General features: G+C 42.9%; 4 protein-coding genes across 4 annotated transcripts in view; all 4 read left to right on the forward strand.

Moving 5' to 3' along the window:
- The first annotated feature begins 597 nt into the window (after positions 1-597).
- On the forward strand, positions 598-7,231 carry LOC6568159 (major heat shock 70 kDa protein Ab). The gene is made up of 2 exons (XM_043214875.1): positions 598-2,695; positions 6,991-7,231. Exons 1-2 carry the CDS (start codon positions 814-816, stop codon positions 7,047-7,049), a joined length of 1,941 nt encoding a protein of 646 aa, XP_043070810.1. The 5' UTR covers positions 598-813; the 3' UTR covers positions 7,050-7,231.
- Positions 5,058-11,539, forward strand: LOC6571679 (major heat shock 70 kDa protein Ab). The gene is made up of 2 exons (XM_043214874.1): positions 5,058-6,968; positions 11,265-11,539. The coding sequence occupies exons 1-2, from the start codon at positions 5,121-5,123 to the stop codon at positions 11,355-11,357; spliced, it is 1,941 nt and encodes a 646-aa protein (XP_043070809.1). The 5' UTR covers positions 5,058-5,120; the 3' UTR covers positions 11,358-11,539.
- Positions 9,201-16,353, forward strand: LOC6568157 (major heat shock 70 kDa protein Ba). The gene is made up of 3 exons (XM_001994565.3): positions 9,201-11,246; positions 14,143-14,434; positions 15,039-16,353. The coding sequence occupies exons 1-3, from the start codon at positions 9,417-9,419 to the stop codon at positions 15,866-15,868; spliced, it is 2,952 nt and encodes a 983-aa protein (XP_001994601.2). The 5' UTR covers positions 9,201-9,416; the 3' UTR covers positions 15,869-16,353.
- A 3,969-nt stretch (positions 16,354-20,322) lies between these two features.
- The window catches only part of LOC6568156 (maternal protein pumilio), a 29,196-nt gene continuing 27,291 nt past the window's right edge, over positions 20,323-22,227 (forward strand). Inside the window, exon 1 of the mRNA XM_001994564.2 lies at positions 20,323-21,332. Within this exon, the coding sequence (XP_001994600.1) occupies positions 21,030-21,332 (303 nt within the window). The 5' untranslated portion in view covers positions 20,323-21,029. The remainder of the gene's footprint in view (positions 21,333-22,227) is intronic.

A 22,227-nucleotide genomic window follows, 5' to 3' on the forward strand; every position in this document is an offset into this window, starting at 1 on the left:
GAGATAAGTTCACAGAACTCAGTCGTGTAACAAGCACAATAATAATCTTTAGAAGGTAACATCGAGATTAGCATTCACGTGCACGCAACAAGTTAATGAATATACTCATCTAGGAATCCAAAAATAGACAACAAGTCAGCAAAAATGTTTAATAATAGTAAACGTTTAATAATAAACTACATACATATATACATACAGATGGACTTTTTCTGCAGACTTAAGGTCGTTTGATGTGAACTTTCTAGAATTGTTGGGGTGGGTCAAGCTACACAAACAACTGTTAGTCTCAGTCGCTCTCGCTCTTTACACAAAAACCAAAATAAAGCAGACCTTCGAGAAAACTCGAAGCATTTCCATTTGGTTTCTCTCTCAGTCGACAGTCGACAGTCAAACACCATCTGCCTGCTATCTCTCTCCCGCTCATTCGAAATCGGTTGGAAGGTTCGCGACGTTCGACTCGTTTCGAGAAGAGAGCATCTAGAAATTTCGGAAAGAGACCGCTCGAGTATAAATACGGCCGGCATTTTCTCTTTGGCTCAATTCAATTCAAGCAATCGAAGTGATAACATCACAAACAAGCAACAGCCAAAAAAGCAAAACAAGCTGAAAAAGCTAAAAGTACAAAGCAAGACAAGAATTTAAATATTTTAAAACTAAACTAAAGTAAAGTGAAAAGTAATTAATTTAAAGTTGCAAATATTGAAAAAGTGCTTAACTGTTAATCAGAGAGCAAAGAAAAACAACAAAGAAGAGCAATTCATCTTCAAATTCTCAAACAACAGCAACAAGCCAACAAGAAGAAGAACAAACAGAATGCCTGCTATTGGTATCGATCTGGGCACCACGTTCTCCTGCGTGGGCGTCTATCAGCATGGCAAGGTGGAAATTATTGCCAACGATCAGGGCAATAGGACGACGCCCAGCTATGTGGCATTCACAGATTCGGAGCGTCTGATTGGTGACGCCGCAAAGAACCAGGTGGCGATGAACCCCAAGAACACAGTATTCGACGCGAAGCGTTTGATTGGTCGCAAGTACGACGATCCAAAGATAGCGGAGGACATAAAGCACTGGCCTTTCAAGGTGGTCAGTGATGGAGGCAAGCCAAAGATTGGCGTCGAGTTCAAGGGCGAACAGAAACGCTTTGCCCCCGAGGAGATCAGCTCGATGGTGTTGGTGAAAATGAAGGAGACGGCTGAGGCATACTTGGGCCAGAGCATCACAGACGCTGTCATCACTGTGCCAGCCTATTTTAATGACTCACAACGCCAGGCGACCAAAGACGCCGGCCACATAGCCGGCCTCAACGTGCTGAGGATCATCAACGAGCCGACAGCGGCGGCACTGGCCTATGGTCTGGATAAGAATCTCAAAGGGGAACGCAATGTGCTGATCTTCGATCTGGGCGGCGGCACCTTTGATGTCTCCATACTAACCATCGATGAGGGATCGTTGTTTGAGGTGCGGGCAACGGCTGGAGACACACATTTGGGCGGCGAGGACTTTGACAACCGATTGGTCACCCATTTGGCGGAGGAGTTCAAGCGCAAGTTCAAGAAGGATCTGCGCAGCAATCCTCGCGCCCTGCGCCGCCTACGCACTGCAGCGGAGCGAGCGAAGCGGACGCTCTCGTCGAGCACAGAGGCAACCATTGAGGTGGACGCGCTGTTCGAGGGTCATGACTTCTACACGAAGGTGAGCCGGGCCAGGTTCGAGGAGCTGTGCGGTGATCTGTTCCGCAACACGCTGGCTCCAGTGGAGAAGGCGCTCATCGATGCAAAGATGGACAAGCAGCAGATCCATGACATAGTGCTGGTCGGCGGCTCGACACGGATTCCCAAGGTGCAGAACCTGCTGCAGCAGTTCTTCGGCGGCAAGAGCCTCAACCTTTCTATCAATCCTGATGAGGCGGTGGCCTACGGTGCCGCCGTCCAAGCAGCCATACTCAGTGGCGACCAGAGCGGCAAGATCCAGGACGTGCTTCTAGTAGATGTTGCGCCCCTTTCCCTGGGCATCGAAACAGCCGGCGGCGTGATGACCAAGCTGATTGAGCGCAACTGCCGCATCCCGTGCAAGCAGACGAAGACCTTCTCGACGTACGCGGACAACCAGCCGGGCGTCGCCATTCAGGTGTTCGAGGGGGAGCGCGCCCTTACGAAGGACAACAACGCGCTGGGAACCTTCGATTTGTCGGGCATACCGCCAGCACCGCGCGGCGTGCCCCAGATCGAGGTCACCTTCGACATGGACGCCAATGGCATACTGAACGTGACGGCTAAGGAGATGAGCACCGGCAAGGCGAAGAACATTACGATCAAAAACGACAAGGGCCGCCTCTCGCAGGCAGACATCGACCGCATGGTTAACGAGGCCGAGCGCTACGCCGACGAGGATGAGCAGCAGCGCCAGCGCATTTCGGCCCGCAACAGCCTAGAGAGCTACGTCTTCGGTGTGAAACAGGCCGTGGAGCAGGCCACTGCTGACAAGCTCAGCGACAGCGACAAATCCTCGATGCTGGAGAAGTGCGACGAGACTGTCAAGTGGCTGGACGCCAACACCACCGCCGACAAGGAGGAGTTCGAACACAAACTGAAGGAACTCACCCAGCACTGCTCCCCCATCATGACCAAGATGCACCAGCAAGCACAGGGACAGGGACAGGGACAGGGACAGGCGCAGGGCAACTCCAACTGTGGTCAGCAGGCAGGCGGCTTTGGTGGCTACAAAGGACCCACTGTGGAAGAAGTTGATTAAATTACTTCCTAGCTCTGTAATAAATAAGCTATCCTTATGTTCCCAGACTGACTACTTTTGGTTAAAGTGCACAATTAACCATATGCCAAAGTCATTAATCATTAATAAGCCTATTGTTAAACTATTCATAAGTAGCAGCAAATTTTACAATAAACCACTATTTTAATTTAACAAAACATAAATCCAATTGTCTTTTATATTTCCTTGTCAGAAAGAGTATGTAGAAGTCGGACACTTTCAAATTAATATTAATCTGGTCACACAGTGTATTCGACACTGGAAAATTTGTCGTTGTTTTTCCGACAAAGGCTGCTTCCGTTTGTTAAACAAAATGTAGCAATTTATTTTATTTTGTAAAATTATTGATTAAAAAAAGTATAATCATAATTTTGCAAGTTTTGTGTGAGAAAAGGATTTTGTGTGTATTCTACAGCCGTTGTTCTTGATTGTGTGTACTTATGTGTGAATATGCAGGAGTTTGTCGCGATCCCATGATTTGAGTTGAGTGAATAAAAAGTTGTACTGCCTTTGCTTTTGTTACTCCTCAGTGCCTGTGCCTGCCACAAGAAATGAGGGCACATTTGGGTGTGCAAAACTTTATAAATTGATGTATTTTATATTTAGTAAATAAAAAAGGGTGCTAAGTTTGGGCGAATATGTGATTATAATCTTACGCGTTTATGATAATATAACACGATTATAAGCCACATTTTAGGTTTTACTTACAGTGTGAGTATATGTCCAAGGATACGTATTGTACTATTAGGAAATTCATTGTTACCGTGTTGAATCCAAGTGAAGAAAACAAGGAAAGTTAAAATACAACTAGGATCAGACTGCGAATTTTAAGCGCCTTTTATATCATCCATTATTTTCGCCAAGTTAGAACATCGTTTTTTAGCCATTTCAAACCAAATACTTCAATTTATTGAGCAGTTATGTAAGAGGTCAGAGCTTGCATTTATTTAAGTACTGACACAAATTTAGGATAGGTTTTCTAATCAGGTTTGTGATGAGTCCAAGTTTGTGTGTATATGTATATTTCATGTATTCATATATGTGACTTGGAGCTAATTCACCGGTGTGTAAATATTTATTACTGACACTGTAGATAGTTCCCAAATTTTTCGAAGCCTATGGTTTTCCAAATATAATTTCAATATTTTGGTGATAAATCTTGACTCGAATCTCGTCCCTTTCTTTCAAGCTTTTTATGAAATATCCAGCGAAACTGACAACAAATCGAAACGAAATGCAATTAGAAGTTTGATCTCTAAAAATGTCATCCGATGCAACCAAAAAGAAGCGCCGATTACTGAATTATTTACTACTTACAAGTCACAAGCAGAAAGTGTGCGATTAATTTTTGGTCTGTAATTTAGGCTCTTTTGTATTTTGCTTCGCAGTCTTTTCGTGCAAGGACTTGCACTTGGGATTTTGTGATTGTGCCACAAAACTGTTCTTACGAGCTGCAATAAACAAACTATTTGATTGTTATGAAAATAAGGAAATATAACAGCTGCTAAACTCGAATATAATGTGTGTATTAGTTGAGATAAGTTCACAGAACTCAGTCGTGTAACAAGCACAATAATAATCTTTAGAAGGTAACATCGAGATTAGCATTCACGTGCACGCAACAAGTTAATGAATATACTCATCTAGGAATCCAAAAATAGACAACAAGTCAGCAAAAATGTTTAATAATAGTAAACGTTTAATAATAAACTACATACATATATACATACAGATGGACTTTTTCTGCAGACTTAAGGTCGTTTGATGTGAACTTTCTAGAATTGTTGGGGTGGGTCAAGCTACACAAACAACTGTTAGTCTCAGTCGCTCTCGCTCTTTACACAAAAACCAAAATAAAGCAGACCTTCGAGAAAACTCGAAGCATTTCCATTTGGTTTCTCTCTCAGTCGACAGTCGACAGTCAAACACCATCTGCCTGCTATCTCTCTCCCGCTCATTCGAAATCGGTTGGAAGGTTCGCGACGTTCGACTCGTTTCGAGAAGAGAGCATCTAGAAATTTCGGAAAGAGACCGCTCGAGTATAAATACGGCCGGCATTTTCTCTTTGGCTCAATTCAATTCAAGCAATCGAAGTGATAACATCACAAACAAGCAACAGCCAAAAAAGCAAAACAAGCTGAAAAAGCTAAAAGTACAAAGCAAGACAAGAATTTAAATATTTTAAAACTAAACTAAAGTAAAGTGAAAAGTAATTAATTTAAAGTTGCAAATATTGAAAAAGTGCTTAACTGTTAATCAGAGAGCAAAGAAAAACAACAAAAGAAGAGCAATTCATCTTCAAATTCTCAAACAACAGCAACAAGCCAACAAGAAGAAGAACAAACAGAATGCCTGCTATTGGTATTGATCTGGGCACCACGTTCTCCTGCGTGGGCGTCTATCAGCATGGCAAGGTGGAAATTATTGCCAACGATCAGGGCAATAGGACGACGCCCAGCTATGTGGCATTCACAGATTCGGAGCGTCTGATTGGTGACGCCGCAAAGAACCAGGTGGCGATGAACCCCAAGAACACAGTATTCGACGCGAAGCGTTTGATTGGTCGCAAGTACGACGATCCAAAGATAGCGGAGGACATAAAGCACTGGCCTTTCAAGGTGGTCAGTGATGGAGGCAAGCCAAAGATTGGCGTCGAGTTCAAGGGCGAACAGAAACGCTTTGCCCCCGAGGAGATCAGCTCGATGGTGTTGGTGAAAATGAAGGAGACGGCTGAGGCATACTTGGGCCAGAGCATCACAGACGCTGTCATCACTGTGCCAGCCTATTTTAATGACTCACAACGCCAGGCGACCAAAGACGCCGGCCACATAGCCGGCCTCAACGTGCTGAGGATCATCAACGAGCCGACAGCGGCGGCACTGGCCTATGGTCTGGATAAGAATCTCAAAGGGGAACGCAATGTGCTGATCTTCGATCTGGGCGGCGGCACCTTTGATGTCTCCATACTAACCATCGATGAGGGATCGTTGTTTGAGGTGCGGGCAACGGCTGGAGACACACATTTGGGCGGCGAGGACTTTGACAACCGATTGGTCACCCATTTGGCGGAGGAGTTCAAGCGCAAGTTCAAGAAGGATCTGCGCAGCAATCCTCGCGCCCTGCGCCGCCTACGCACTGCAGCGGAGCGAGCGAAGCGGACGCTCTCGTCGAGCACAGAGGCAACCATTGAGGTGGACGCGCTGTTCGAGGGTCATGACTTCTACACGAAGGTGAGCCGGGCCAGGTTCGAGGAGCTGTGCGGTGATCTGTTCCGCAACACGCTGGCTCCAGTGGAGAAGGCGCTCATCGATGCAAAGATGGACAAGCAGCAGATCCATGACATAGTGCTGGTCGGCGGCTCGACACGGATTCCCAAGGTGCAGAACCTGCTGCAGCAGTTCTTCGGCGGCAAGAGCCTCAACCTTTCCATCAATCCCGACGAGGCGGTGGCCTACGGTGCCGCCGTCCAAGCAGCCATACTCAGTGGCGACCAGAGCGGCAAGATCCAGGACGTGCTTCTAGTAGATGTTGCGCCCCTTTCCCTGGGCATCGAAACAGCCGGCGGCGTGATGACCAAGCTGATTGAGCGCAACTGCCGCATCCCGTGCAAGCAGACGAAGACCTTCTCGACGTACGCGGACAACCAGCCGGGCGTCGCCATTCAGGTGTTCGAGGGGGAGCGCGCCCTTACGAAGGACAACAACGCGCTGGGAACCTTCGATTTGTCGGGCATACCGCCAGCACCGCGCGGCGTGCCCCAGATCGAGGTCACCTTCGACATGGACGCCAATGGCATACTGAACGTGACGGCTAAGGAGATGAGCACCGGCAAGGCGAAGAACATTACGATCAAAAACGACAAGGGCCGCCTCTCGCAGGCAGACATCGACCGCATGGTTAACGAGGCCGAGCGCTACGCCGACGAGGATGAGCAGCAGCGCCAGCGCATTTCGGCCCGCAACAGCCTAGAGAGCTACGTCTTCGGTGTGAAACAGGCCGTGGAGCAGGCCAATGCTGACAAGCTCAGCGACAGCGACAAATCCTCGGTACTGGAGAAGTGCGACGAGACTGTCAAGTGGCTGGACGCCAACACCACCGCCGACAAGGAGGAGTTCGAACACAAACTGAAGGAACTCACCCAGCACTGCTCCCCCATCATGACCAAGATGCACCAGCAAGCACAGGGACAGGGACAGGCGCAGGGCAACTCCAACTGTGGTCAGCAGGCAGGCGGCTTTGGTGGCTACAAAGGACCCACTGTGGAAGAAGTTGATTAAATTACTTCCTAGCTCTGTAATAAATAAGCTATCCTTATGTTCCCAGACTGACTACTTTTGGTTAAAGTGCACAATTAACCATATGCCAAAGTCATTAATCATTAATAAGCCTATTGTTAAACTATTCATAAGTAGCAGCAAATTTTACAATAAACCACTATTTTAATTTAACAAAACATAAATCCAATTGTCTTTTATATTTCCTTGTCAGAAAGAGTATGTAGAAGTCGGACACTTTCAAATTAATATTAATCTGGTCACACAGTGTATTCGACACTGGAAAATTTGTCGTTGTTTTTCCGACAAAGGCTGCTTCCGTTTGTTAAACAAAATGTAGCAATTTATTTTATTTTGTAAAATTATTGATTAAAAAAAGTATAATCATAATTTTGCAAGTTTTGTGTGAGAAAAGGATTTTGTGTGTATTCTACAGCCGTTGTTCTTGATTGTGTGTACTTATGTGTGAATATGCAGGAGTTTGTCGCGATCCCATGATTTGAGTTGAGTGAATAAAAAGTTGTACTGCCTTTGCTTTTGTTACTCCTCAGTGCCTGTGCCTGCCACAAGAAATGAGGGCACATTTGGGTGTGCAAAACTTTATAAATTGATGTATTTTATATTTAGTAAATAAAAAAGGGTGCTAAGTTTGGGCGAATATGTGATTATAATCTTACGCGTTTATGATAATATAACACGATTATAAGCCACATTTTAGGTTTTACTTACAGTGTGAGTATATGTCCAAGGATACGTATTGTACTATTAGGAAATTCATTGTTACCGTGTTGAATCCAAGTGAAGAAAACAAGGAAAGTTAAAATACAACTAAGATCAGACTGCGAATTTTAAGCGCCTTTTATATCATCCATTATTTTCGCCAAGTTAGAACATCGTTTTTTAGCCATTTCAAACCAAATACTTCAATTTATTGAGCAGTTATGTAAGAGGTCAGAGCTTGCATTTATTTAAGTACTGACACAAATTTAGGATAGGTTTTCTAATCAGGTTTGTGATGAGTCCAAGTTTGTGTGTATATGTATATTTCATGTATTCATATATGTGACTTGGAGCTAATTCACCGGTGTGTAAATATTTATTACTGACACTGTAGATAGTTCCCAAATTTTTCGAAGCCTATGGTTTTCCAAATATAATTTCAATATTTTGGTGATAAATCTTGACTCGAATCTCGTCCCTTTCTTTCAAGCTTTTTATGAAATATCCAGCGAAACTGACAACAAATCGAAACGAAATGCAATTAGAAGTTTGATCTCTAAAAATGTCATCCGATGCAACCAAAAAGAAGCGCCGATTACTGAATTATTTACTACTTACAAGTCACAAGCAGAAAGTGTGCGATTAATTTTTGGTCTGTAATTTAGGCTCTTTTGTATTTTGCTTCGCAGTCTTTTCGTGCAAGGACTTGCACTTGGGATTTTGTGATTGTGCCACAAAACTGTTCTTACGAGCTGCAAAATAAACAAACTATTTGATTGTTATGAAAATAAGGAAATATAACAGCTGCTAAACTCGAATATAATGTGTGTATTAGTTGAGATAAGTTCACAGAACTCAGTCGTGTAACAAGCACAATAATAATCTTTAGAAGGTAACATCGAGATTAGCATTCACGTGCACGCAACAAGTTAATGAATATACTCATCTAGGAATCCAAAAATAGACAACAAGTCAGCAAAAATGTTTAATAATAGTAAACGTTTAATAATAAACTACATACATATATACATACAGATGGACTTTTTCTGCAGACTTAAGGTCGTTTGATGTGAACTTTCTAGAATTGTTGGGGTGGGTCAAGCTACACAAACAACTGTTAGTCTCAGTCGCTCTCGCTCTTTACACAAAAACCAAAATAAAGCAGACCTTCGAGAAAACTCGAAGCATTTCCATTTGGTTTCTCTCTCAGTCGACAGTCGACAGTCAAACACCATCTGCCTGCTATCTCTCTCCCGCTCATTCGAAATCGGTTGGAAGGTTCGCGACGTTCGACTCGTTTCGAGAAGAGAGCATCTAGAAATTTCGGAAAGAGACCGCTCGAGTATAAATACGGCCGGCATTTTCTCTTTGGCTCAATTCAATTCAAGCAATCGAAGTGATAACATCACAAACAAGCAACAGCCAAAAAAGCAAAACAAGCTGAAAAAGCTAAAAGTACAAAGCAAGACAAGAATTTAAATATTTTAAAACTAAACTAAAGTAAAGTGAAAAGTAATTAATTTAAAGTTGCAAATATTGAAAAAGTGCTTAACTGTTAATCAGAGAGCAAAGAAAAACAACAAAGAAGAGCAATTCATCTTCAAATTCTCAAACAACAGCAACAAGCCAACAAGAAGAAGAACAAACAGAATGCCTGCTATTGGTATCGATCTGGGCACCACGTTCTCCTGCGTGGGCGTCTATCAGCATGGCAAGGTGGAAATTATTGCCAACGATCAGGGCAATAGGACGACGCCCAGCTATGTGGCATTCACAGATTCGGAGCGTCTGATTGGTGACGCCGCAAAGAACCAGGTGGCGATGAACCCCAAGAACACAGTATTCGACGCGAAGCGTTTGATTGGTCGCAAGTACGACGATCCAAAGATAGCGGAGGACATAAAGCACTGGCCTTTCAAGGTGGTCAGTGATGGAGGCAAGCCAAAGATTGGCGTCGAGTTCAAGGGCGAACAGAAACGCTTTGCCCCCGAGGAGATCAGCTCGATGGTGTTGGTGAAAATGAAGGAGACGGCTGAGGCATACTTGGGCCAGAGCATCACAGACGCTGTCATCACTGTGCCAGCCTATTTTAATGACTCACAACGCCAGGCGACCAAAGACGCCGGCCACATAGCCGGCCTCAACGTGCTGAGGATCATCAACGAGCCGACAGCGGCGGCACTGGCCTATGGTCTGGATAAGAATCTCAAAGGGGAACGCAATGTGCTGATCTTCGATCTAGGCGGCGGCACCTTTGATGTCTCCATATTAACCATCGATGAGGGATCGTTGTTTGAGGTGCGGGCAACGGCTGGAGACACACATTTGGGCGGCGAGGACTTTGACAACCGATTGGTCACCCATTTGGCGGAGGAGTTCAAGCGCAAGTTCAAGAAGGATCTGCGCAGCAATCCTCGCGCCCTGCGCCGCCTACGCACTGCAGCGGAGCGAGCGAAGCGGACGCTCTCGTCGAGCACAGAGGCAACCATTGAGGTGGACGCGCTGTTCGAGGGTCATGACTTCTACACGAAGGTGAGCCGGGCCAGGTTCGAGGAGCTGTGTGGTGATCTGTTCCGCAACACGCTGGCTCCAGTGGAGAAGGCGCTCATCGATGCAAAGATGGACAAGCAGCAGATTCATGACATAGTGCTGGTCGGTGGCTCGACACGGATTCCCAAGGTGCAGAACCTGCTGCAGCAGTTCTTCGGCGGCAAGAGCCTCAACCTTTCCATCAATCCCGACGAGGCGGTGGCCTACGGTGCCGCCGTCCAAGCAGCCATACTCAGTGGCGACCAGAGCGGCAAGATCCAGGACGTGCTTCTAGTAGATGTTGCGCCCCTTTCCCTGGGCATCGAAACAGCCGGCGGCGTGATGACCAAGCTGATTGAGCGCAACTGCCGCATCCCGTGCAAGCAGACGAAGACCTTCTCGACGTACGCGGACAACCAGCCGGGCGTCGCTATTCAGGTGTTCGAGGGGGAGCGCGCCCTTACGAAGGACAACAACGCGCTGGGAACCTTCGATTTGTCGGGCATACCGCCAGCACCGCGCGGCGTGCCCCAGATCGAGGTCACCTTCGACATGGACGCCAATGGCATACTGAACGTGACGGCTAAGGAGATGAGCACCGGCAAGGCGAAGAACATTACGATCAAAAACGACAAGGGCCGCCTCTCGCAGGCAGACATCGACCGCATGGTTAACGAGGCCGAGCGCTACGCCGACGAGGATGAGCAGCAGCGCCAGCGCATTTCGGCCCGCAACAGCCTAGAGAGCTACGTCTTCGGTGTGAAACAGGCTGTGGAGCAGGCCACTGCTGACAAGCTCAGCGACAGCGACAAATCCTCGGTGCTGGAGAAGTGCGACGAGACTGTCAAGTGGCTGGACGCCAACACCACCGCCGACAAGGAGGAGTTCGAACACAAACTGAAGGAACTCACCCAGCACTGCTCCCCCATCATGACCAAGATGCACCAGCAAGCACAGGGACAGGGACAGGGACAGGGACAGGCGCAGGGCAACTCCAACTGTGGTCAGCAGGCAGGCGGCTTTGGTGGCTACAAAGGACCCACTGTGGAAGAAGTTGATTAAATTACTTCCTAGCTCTGTAATAAATAAGCTATCCTTATGTTCCCAGACTGACTACTTTTGGTTAAAGTGCACAATTAATCATATGCCAAAGTCATTAATCATTAATAAGCCTATTGTTAAACTATTCATAAGTAGCAGCAAATTTTACAATAAACCACTATTTTAATTTAACAAAACATAAATCCAATTGTCTTTTATATTTCCTTGTCAGAAAGAGTATGTAGAAGTCGGACACTTTCAAATTAATATTAATCTGGTCACACAAAGTGTATTCGACAATGGAAAATTTGTCGTTTTTCCGACAAAGGCTGCTTCCGTTTGTTAAACAAAATGTAGCAATTTATTTTATTTTGTAAAATTATTGATTAAAAATAGTATAATCATAATTTTGCAAGTATTTGTTCCAGCCAACGCTTTAAGGCTAATTGTTAAGTTTTGTTTATTATAACCTGATCTCATTGAAAATGGGTAAAAAATAAGAGGCAAATGGAAGCATCACCGATCCCATAAGTTATATATACGAGGTGTGTTCAAAAAGTATCTCGAATTTTGTGTTTTTTCAGATATTATTTATTTATTCATGAATATCTATTTTGTCCCCTTCAAAGTAATCCCCATGAGATATTATACACTTGTGCCAACGGTTTTCCCAATCTTCGAAGCACTTAAAAAAATCATTTTTTTTTATCTTGTTCAGCTCCTCCTTCGATCCCGTCTTTATCTCGTCAAGCGTAGCGTAACGTCGTCCTTTCATGAGCCTCTTCAGTTTAGGGAACAAGAAAAAGTCATAGGGGGCCAGATCTGGGGAATACGGTGGCTGCGGCATCATTAGTGTGTTGTTTTTGGCCAAAAAGTCGCGCACAAGCAACGATGTGTAAGCAGGGGCGTTATCGTGGTGCAAAAGCCAATTTTTGTTCTTCCACAAATCCGGGCGTTTCTGGCGGATTGCTTCGCGCAAATTGCGCATAACTTGCAGGTAATATTCCTTATTGACCGTTCTACCCTGTGGCAAGAACTCATGATGCACCACGCCCCTGCAATCGAAGAAAACTGTCAGCAAAACTTTCACATTCGACCGAACTTGGCGCGCTTTTTTCGGTCTTGGTTCGTGCGGCAGATTCCATTGAGATGATTGAGCTTTGGTTTCCACGTCGTAACCATAAACCCACGATTCGTCACCAGTTATGACCCTCTGGAGCAAATTTGGGTCGTCGCGGACAGAGTCCAACATCTCATTAGCAATGTTCATGCGATGCTGTTTTTGGTCGCAATTGAGCAATTTTGGTACGAATTTCGCGGCGACCCGTCTCATGCCCAAATCATTGATAAAAATCGAATGGCATGAGCCAATCGATATGTCTAGCTCCTCAGCAACTTCTCTAACGGTGATTCGACGATTGGCCAATACCATTTTCTCCACTCCATTAATTTTTTCGTCTGTTGTTGAAGTGCTCGGGCGTCCGGCACGCTCTTCGTCGTTCACATCTTCTCGGCCTTCTGAGAACATTTTGTACCACCGATAAACGTTGCTTCGGTCCAAGGTAGCTTCTCCGTATGCCACAATCAACATTCGGAATGCATCCGCGCACTTAATTCCGTTTTTCACACAAAATTTGATACAGGTTCTTTGATCCATTTTTTTGAACAGGTAAAAATCGAAGACGATCCAAAACACGTGCAAGCAAAGCAGCTGTCAACAATTAAGTGAACATTGAAAATGGCCGAGCTTGTCGGCATAAGTGAGAGACATGAGTACCAACATAACGCTACAAAAAAATCGAAATTCGAATATACGTAACCCGCGAAAATTCAAAATTCGCGATACTTTTTGAACACACCTCGTATATTGCTGATCAACATTAACAGTCGAGTCGATATATATATGCAACCGAAAACGTTAGGGTCTTTTGTGTTTTTCATTACTATGGAAATATGAATTATAGTTTTGTTTGTGTTATTCAAATTGTATTTACCTAATTTAAACTCGATTAATTTTGTTGGTATCGATAGCCTCCTCAGAATAGTTGGCAGCGCCAGCTACAACAATATTTGTTTTGCCGGCCGGCATTACAAGTAAATCATGGGAGCCTGACAGTTCTGTACATTTGTACAAAAATAAAATGAACGTCGTGAAAGCAGCACAATTCAATTAAATATAGTTGAGCTAGCATTTTGGTTCAAATAAAAAGCTGTGATTTCTTCCAAAAATAAAATCAAATTTATTTATTTAGCCGATATTTTATCAGAGCGCGCATATCGATAAACAACGCAACGACGAAGAACGTAGGAATAGAGAAAAGCAAAACGACGCCGAATCCAATTTTCATTTTCGGAGGGATTTGGCAAGCGTGCCCTGCCAATTGAAAAAGTTAATTCAAAGGTATTTTCAATATAATTTATATAAATTTCGTGCCAAAGAGAATGAACGTTTGCATTTTATATTCATTTTATGAGAATTTTCTGTGCCCCACATTAAGTGAATAAATTTTCGCATTTATATTTTGGCGCAGCTCAATTTGCGATTCGAGCATACAAAAATAAGAAGACGGGTCGAAAGGAGAACGGCAAAACTCAGAACGCACAACTTGAAATAAAGCGAGTTCGGCAATCCCAATAATAATAAAAAAAAATAAATAAAAATAAAAAAAATAATATGGATGAGGTTGCTGTTGTGAAGAAACGCGGACGACCGGCAAAGTCAGGCCTTGCTGGAACAGTAAGGGCCAGTCCGGTCGACACCATTCCAACCATACCCAAAAAACGCGGTCGCCCACCCAAGGCCAAGGGACGCGGCAGGCCGCCAAAGGCACCGGCTGGCGGCAGCGATAACGATGATCTCGACCAGGACGAGCTGGGCGAGGCCAACGGCGAGTTGCCGTCGTCGCAGCCGCTAAAGATCAAGGGACGCGGTCGTCCACGCAAGGCGCCCATCCAACTGCTAGCGAACAGCGGCAGCGATGATGACGATTCCTCGGCCGACGAGAAGCCATCGGTGAAGCAACAAAAGCCACCATCGTCCGCCAAGCGCCGCAAGTTGGGCAGACCACGCAAGCATCAGCCCAGTGACGAGGATGAAGGTAACCCAAAAAGAAACCAAATCCAAATCAAATTTCACATCCAAGTACAGTTTCGGATGCATTTTTTTTCTAAAAAAAAAAAAAAAAAAGCGTTGTGCTCTTTTCAAAATCGAGCGATTCAGAATCGACTCTGCAAACTAAGTTTATTTTGAAGTTCATTAAAAATATATCGATTCAGATAGGAACAAATTTGACTTTGTCAATTTGATAAATGATGGAAAGAAAAAGCAATTATGGAATACAATTTTTCCCACTTTCAATCGGGATATATAATTAATATACATATATATATATCATTCACTTATATATAATATGTTGAAAATTGTGTATATTTCGATTTCGGTTGCGGTTCCATTTTCTGGTTTATATACTAATATATTTTCATTAAAATCCCATAATCGACTTGTTTCGAGTAAAAATTCACAAAATTTATAGATTATTTTTCAAAATATAATAATTATGAGATTACATTTCTTGAAGAATTAGTTTTTAATACACAAAATGTCAATTCTAATATTTGAAATCGATTTGATGTTTTGCAAAAAATGTTACGATTATTACTTTTGCAAGAATAAACTATTTTGAAAGTGAATTTTGTCCGCAGATGATGATGACGAGGAGGACGAGCCTCGTCCCGTTGGACGTCCGGACACTGGCGCCGTTAACTTGAACATTGTGCGTACTGGACGCGGTCCCGGTCGCCCCAAGAAGAATCCGGTGGGTGGCAAGCGCTCCATGAATGATGATGCCACCGAATCGAATGGCGATGATGCACCCGCACCCAAGAAGCGTGGACGACCGTCATCCAGGAAGACGTCCCCGTATGTGCCATCTGGGCGGCCCCGTGGACGCCCCAAAGCAAATCCATTGCCCGCCAAGCCTGTCGATGCCGACAACGATGATGAAGACGATGATGATGAAATGCAGGAGCTGCTGCTGGATGGGTACGAGAAGAATGCTGGTTCGGACGATGCTGACACTGAAGTGACCACACCAAAAAAACGCGGTCGACCCCCGTTGGGTGCCAACAAGAACGTTGGCCGAGCCAAGGTGCACAAGTCACCCGCCACAAGTCAGCAGGCGGACAACGACGATGATGCCGATGATCAGGATTCAGCTGGTGGCGACGATTTGGCCAAAAAACGTGGACGACCCACCAACAAATCACGCGCCCGCCCAAAGTCATCCAAAACATCGGATGCCAATGGCGGCGGCGGCGGCGGCAGTATCAGCGACGATGCTGATGAGGACAGCACCGTCTATGGTGGTGATGATTCTGATGGTCCGTCACCCGTCAAGCCGAAGACCGTCAATGCTACGAAGTCTGATCGTAAGGAACAAAAATCACCACAGAATGGCGATGGTGATGCTGCATTGGATACCAGTGAATCCGTTGAGTGCGTCTCGGATGAGCCCAATTGGGCCGATGCCTAAAGTTAGTATTTAAAAGAACAAAAACAAGAACACATTCAAATCGTACACACAACCCGATTAAACAACAACAACAACAAAACAAATAAACCACAAAATCATTTTACCCATCAACGGCAAAAACTTTGCATCGGATTATTCTGCCCATTGCAGTTATCCAATCAAAATTAATCAATTTGCTCCAAAAAAAGAAAGAATTAAAATGAAAATACCAACGGACACAACAAATAAAATACTTATATTTTTTGTTGTTTCAGTGTATTTCGCGATTCCACTCAGTTATACATATATATACATATATAATTCCAAAAATGTTTCATCATATTCCAGTATTTTTCTTATGTTATTGTTTAAAATTTTTTGTCTCATTTTGGCTTAAATGCATAAAAGAAATACATTAAATATCATTGTAGTGACTTTCTGCAAACAAATAAAAACCATTAATTTTATTCGAACCATGAGTTTTAATAAAAACAAAACGAAAATTACAACAGACTTTGAATAATTAGCGGCTATTTTTGCACTAGCGACCATATCGATTACTCCGATAAGCGTGTGCTCCGCATTTATGTTATCGAGTATTATGCTATGCTTGGCCGAATATATCGAGAAGTAAATTTTTGTTGTTGGCCAGCCCCTAATGCAATACAAGTTATCGCCTTATGAAAGAACAAAAATCGATACTGATTTTCGATATAATACGAATTTGTAGTCATTGTAAATCGTTTGTAAGAACAGCGTGTTTGTAATACATACATATGTAAATTTTTCAAATAAGCTAAGGTAAATATTACTTAATGCTTGCGCCAAGCATTCATTTATCTATATATATTAAACGTTTAAGCGATTTACACACAAATGCAATCGCTGTTGCAATCGTTCGGGTGAAAAACCACAGTTCTTCCAAATTTTTGCTTTGTGTAAATTTTGCAAGCAAGCATCGAAAATGGACGAAAACGCTCGGCCCAGCAACTTGAACAATTTAAACGTGCAGGCGTCTTAGTTTTGCATGTAAACATTGAATCTACAAAAGCCGCAGAATTGATAAAAAAAAAAGCCGCTAACAAAAACAAAACAAATACAAGTGCAATCCGGGCCTCTTTATGTATGTGTTGTGCGTGAGTGTGTGTGTGTGTGCGTTGCGCTTAATCAAATTTGATGCGGGCTCCAAAATCGATTAAGATAAATGTTTGTTTTATGCAAACACTCATTTAATGAATCTATTAAAATGGCCAAAGCATATCAAATGTAATTAATTTACAGATAGGGCAAGTGCATGAGTGTATGTGTGTGCCTGCGTGTATGCAGGTGTGTGTGTGTGTGATTGTTTTGCCCTGTAATTTAAAATACAAATATAGTGGCATGTTTGTTGATTTTAAATAAATTTTACATTAATATGTAGCACGTTTTGTATCAATCTTTATTGATAATTTTTGGTTTTCTTATGATTTTTGGCAGGTTTGCCAAAGTCGACAACCTTGTCGGCATTCTGCACTTGTACACGAACAGCTGTTCCCTGCTGCCATTGTTGTTAGTGTTGTTGCTACCGCGCCGAAACTGTTTATCGCATCGAGTTTACAGTGTGTGTGTGTGTTATTTGAGCGCGCTTATGTCAATTTATTTAAATCGATTAACTAATACTAGTCGTACTCCAGCAAATATTCACCATATACAGCAAAAAGCACAAGCTAAACTTAAAAAATAACCCGATTTATCGTTGGCAAATGTGAAAAGAAAACGGCATTCAATTAACTGCATTTTCGATTTGATTAACATAAACTTGGCTGGAGTTTCTGTTAAACAGCTGTTATGGCTCTTGCTTTTTTGTTGTTTCTTTGACTTTTTAAGCATTGCCCAAATTTGGTCACACTGCTTTGCGGCACATGCTCTCAGTTGCGCTCTGCGACTCTCTCTGTCTCTCTCTGAGCGCAATCTCCTGCTGGTTTTTGTGTTTTCGACGCTGGCGCTGTCTTTGCGTTCGCATTCGCATTCGCTTTATTATCGTTCTCGCGACGACGACGACGAAGAATTCTTAGCCGTATTCTTCTTCATCCTGTGTAAATAATTGTAATTTAAATAATTTAAATTAAACACAAAATCACGCAAAACTAATAAGATAAGCAAGCTGAAGGCATTTCGCGCGTGTTTACCAAGTCATTAAGTGCATGTGTAAGTGCCAAAAAAAAAAATCAAAAAATACACATTAAAATATATACAAATATTCAGTTCTATACATATTCAATTTTTCGTTTCGAGACACTTTTACTTGCCTGCCTCTTTTTACATTGTCATCGTCTCGTTTCCTTTTGGCTGCGGCGACTGCGGCAGCGGCTGCAAAATTTTTTTTGTTATATATGCAAGTATATATATGTGTGTGTTGGTGTGTATGCGTGTGTATATACACACATATGTAAATCCAGACGAGCGGCTGCACAAACACACGCATATTCAGGCGCAAACCGCTGATTTTTAGATTTAGGTGCATGCATTACATACATATATAAACATCATGTATTAATAGTCGCAAAAACTAAAAAAAAAAAATAAATAAATAAAAAAAAAATTAAGTTTTCGAGCGAATGCTAGTCGCGTGCGCCGCCGCTGCATAAAATATAAGGTAAAAATCAATTAAATGCTGCCTTTTATGCGTGTGTCTCCCTTTGGCTTTGCGCTACTTTATTTTAGTCGCCTGCAAAATTCAAGAATATTTTTCCGATTGGCTCGCCAAATGCCCAGTGATTCTTCTTTGTGTGTGTGCGTGCGTGCGTCTCTGTATGAGTTTGTCGTCGTCGTCGTCTGTCCGTTTGTCCATTACCCGCCCGTGCCTTCTTGTTTCATTTTCTTCCTTGTCAGCGGCAGCCATTTGCTTCTTCTTTACATTTGCACGGCAGTGTTTAATTTTTTCGCTCACACTCTATTCGTTTGCGTTCTCTTGCTCTCTCTCTCGTGGTCTCTCTCCCAGTGTGTGCCTTGCATTTGTATACAAGAATTTTCCCAATAAGAGCGGCGATGCCGCCGCCGACGCACAAATAAACAAACTGACAACATCGCTGCCAAGTTATGCTAACCATTCAATTTGATAAATATGTATTTTTATTCATTTAATATATTATTATTACTTTTGTTTTTTGGGCTTACTACTTATTCAAGGCTGAGTTTGCCACACCCCCCTTTTTTTTTGTTTGCTTTGCGCATCGCTCCTTTTTTTTTTAACGTGCTTTTGTTTTTGACATGTCTCTTTTTGGCGTTTATCTTTATGTTTGTTTTTGTATCGGCTGTCTGTGTGTGCGTAAGTGTGTGAGTGCGTGTGTGTGCGTGAGTGAGAGAGGGAGAGGCTCCCGCTAGGCGCTGTGGTTTCGCACGCTGCACTTGTCTTGGCCTCTGTCCTCTGCTATATTATAGCAGCACTGTATCATCATGCTGGGGTAGGTAGGCAGTGGGGGTTTGGGGTGTGGGCAAGCTGTCGCTGGGGTTGCCTTTGCTCGCGCGCATATAAACAACAGAACAGAACAACAGAGAGACAGTGAAACAGACGACGGACGATTGCTTACATATTTTGTAACTTAACCTCAAAACGTTGCGGCCGCTGCTACTACTGCTGCTCTTGCTGCTGCCGGCCGCCGTTCACTCGTTTTTGTGTGTTTGTTCTTGGTGTGTATATGTTAATTTACATGTTTTTTTTTTTCGGTTTGTTCCTTGTTGTGTCTCAATCCCCTCATCGGCAACTGTCGTTTTCTATTCGTATTTTTCGCGCATGATTCAGCCTCGTCGTCTCATTTTTGTTGTTGTAATTGCTGCCTTCTTGTTCTTCTTCCTGCACGTTTTCTGCTTTGTTATTGTTTACGTAACGAGCAGAGAAACATTTATTTTGCTCGTTTATATTTTTAAGCTTTTGTTAGGCATATTCTTCGGCTGGTTATCTGTCTGCTGCCCTCCTCGGCGGTGTTATCTTGGTTTCTCTACCATGACCAGCTCAAAGTAGGCACAGTGGTTGCAGCTCTATTCAATATGTATCGAAATTTCGATGTACCTAAATTATTTAGTATTATGAAACTTTTATTGATTATCTATAATAATTACTCTCGATTTTCTTTCTCATTACAGTTTGTGTATATTTTCATCATTAAAACGACGTGTAAATTAAACATCATCCTAATTATAATTCAAAGCAACAACAACAGCAACCATCAAATCTTTAAATCTCAACAACAACCAATTTCAATTGATCTGTATAAAAAAAAAGAAGAAATTTTAATTATTTAACCAATTGTCATACGTAATTATTGAAAGCATTGATAAAAAGTTCATTTGTTTGGTTTAACTGTGTAAAGTATTATTCATAATTTGTGTTAAATAGTGTAAATTTTTGTAAAAAAAAAAGAAAATAATAATAAAACCAACAACCAAACGTGCGATTTTTTTTTCGAGTGTGTGAAAATAGGAAACGTCAAATGTAATTAATTCTCTCAAATCACTGTAAATTAATATTTAATATTAAGAAAGAGCAAAGTGCGGTTTCTATGCATGTATAAAACAACAACAACGACAACTACTGCAAGACGAGAAAATCCTTAATATAAATCAAAAATAAAACGGTTCCAATTTGTATGTGCAATTTGCATAGCTCTCTCGTCCCACCCGTCCCACTCTGCTCGCGACGTGTTTCGAATTTTAAAATTGTGACCGCAACGTAACGTCGTCGTCCAGTTGCTTTTAAACTGTTGTGTTGTGTTCGTACCGTTGAAGTTTCTTCTCGTTTCGTTTTATTAATTTAAATATACAAATATTATATATATATATATATATTTTGGTTGTGCTGTCAATTTTTGCAATACGCGCCAATTCGTCAGCTGAGCAGCAAACAGCCGCCAAAATTGAGCTGTTAAGCGCACCCACGATCTCGATATCGACGGTAGCGCCCACGACGTCGCCATCGCCGCAACATCATCTCCCGCAGCAGCAGCAGCAACAGCAGGCGCCGTATCACCATCATCATCATCATCAGCAGCAGCAGCAGCAACAACATTACGGACCACCACCGTTGCCGCCACCACCCTCGCCATACTTTCAACATCTACAACAACAGCAGCAGCAGCAGCAGCAACAACAACAACAACAACAGCAACAACACCAGCAACAACAACAACACCAGCAGTTACAACACATGAAGTTTCTTGGCGGTAATGATGATCGCAACGGACGCGGCGGCGTCGGCGTTGGCGTTGGCAGCGATGGTACACGTAATGCCTCTGCCCAGGATGTGGATGCAGCGAGTGCTGCAGCAGCCGCTGCAGCCGTAGGCTATGTATTCCAGCAACGTCCATCGCCCGGCGGTGGCAACACTGGCGTCGGCGTCGGACCCGTTGGCTCCACGTTGCATGATGCCGCTGCCGCCGAATATGCAGCACATTTTGCCCAGAAGCAGCAGCAGACACGTTGGGCCTGCGGCGACGAGCACGGCATCGATGTAAGTACATATATGATATATATATTTTATATATGATATTTATATATATATATATGATATATATATTTATACATGTGATATTAAGATGTAGTCAGCCGCACACACATTTATCTGTTTTGGGCTTGTGCCAACTGCATTCCAAAATGGGGCGGCTCTCTTCATATTTTCAGTGGGTTTACTTATTTTGGCCACAGAAATGCTGAATGAGAATTGTTGTTTAATTTGGTGCAACAAAGTTGTTGCCTCAGTCGGACGTTGTTCAAGAATTATGGACAAACGTGCAATTAACATTTGTGGAACTAACCTTAAAATGGGTTGGTTTTGTGCAAAAATACTGGCTGCACGAAGCATCTCCGATCTCACTCATAAGATACATGTATTCGTGATCAGGATCTGTCTTTAGGAACACGGTGATCCCAGAGACTATAAGAGCTAGAAACCTTAAATTTTGAATATTAGTTCTTGTATATCCTTCGCAGCTGAAGTTTATTTCGATTTTTATCGATAACTGCCTCAGCTACGTAAATATCGATACATTTATATATTTCCGATAGTTATAAATGTCAAAATTTGAAAGACAAGTTCTCATTGATCTTACACAATGACATAGTATTGATCAACTGGGCATATTTCATCAAGATATAGTCCAAGACGTATTCAAGCTCATTTCATTACTATGAGTATTGAGATTAAAACTAGCATATATATATTTAATAACTGAGTTCAGGGTATTATCTTTTGTTAAATATATTAATTATTTGTAGCACAAATCCTTAACTAAATTGAATATACAACATAGTCAGCTTCCTGATGGCATTTTTATGATTTTAGACTTAGAAAATCTTATTCGATCGTAATGAAATTTTTTTTGTTCAAGAATATGTCTGGGTATCGG

Source organism: Drosophila grimshawi, unplaced genomic scaffold, assembly GCF_018153295.1.
Source record: "Drosophila grimshawi isolate 15287-2541.00 unplaced genomic scaffold, ASM1815329v1 contig_311, whole genome shotgun sequence".
NCBI lineage: Eukaryota > Metazoa > Arthropoda > Insecta > Diptera > Drosophilidae > Drosophila > Drosophila grimshawi.

Bases quoted from the DNA above. Each gene is read 5' to 3' on its own strand.
- LOC6568159 (XM_043214875.1), top strand. From the start codon at position 814: ATGCCTGCTATTGGTATCGATCTGGGCACCACGTTCTCCTGCGTGGGC. The intron at 2,696-6,990 runs GTCAGCAGGCAG...ACTCCAACTGTG, and splicing joins GCAGGGCAACTCCAACTGTG to GTCAGCAGGCAGGCGGCTTT.
- LOC6571679 (XM_043214874.1), top strand. From the start codon at position 5,121: ATGCCTGCTATTGGTATTGATCTGGGCACCACGTTCTCCTGCGTGGGC. The intron at 6,969-11,264 runs GCGCAGGGCAAC...GGACAGGGACAG, and splicing joins AAGCACAGGGACAGGGACAG to GGACAGGGACAGGCGCAGGG.
- LOC6568157 (XM_001994565.3), top strand. From the start codon at position 9,417: ATGCCTGCTATTGGTATCGATCTGGGCACCACGTTCTCCTGCGTGGGC. The intron at 11,247-14,142 runs GCACAGGGACAG...CCCAAGGCCAAG, and splicing joins TGACCAAGATGCACCAGCAA to GGACGCGGCAGGCCGCCAAA. The intron at 14,435-15,038 runs GTAACCCAAAAA...TTTTGTCCGCAG, and splicing joins GCCCAGTGACGAGGATGAAG to ATGATGATGACGAGGAGGAC.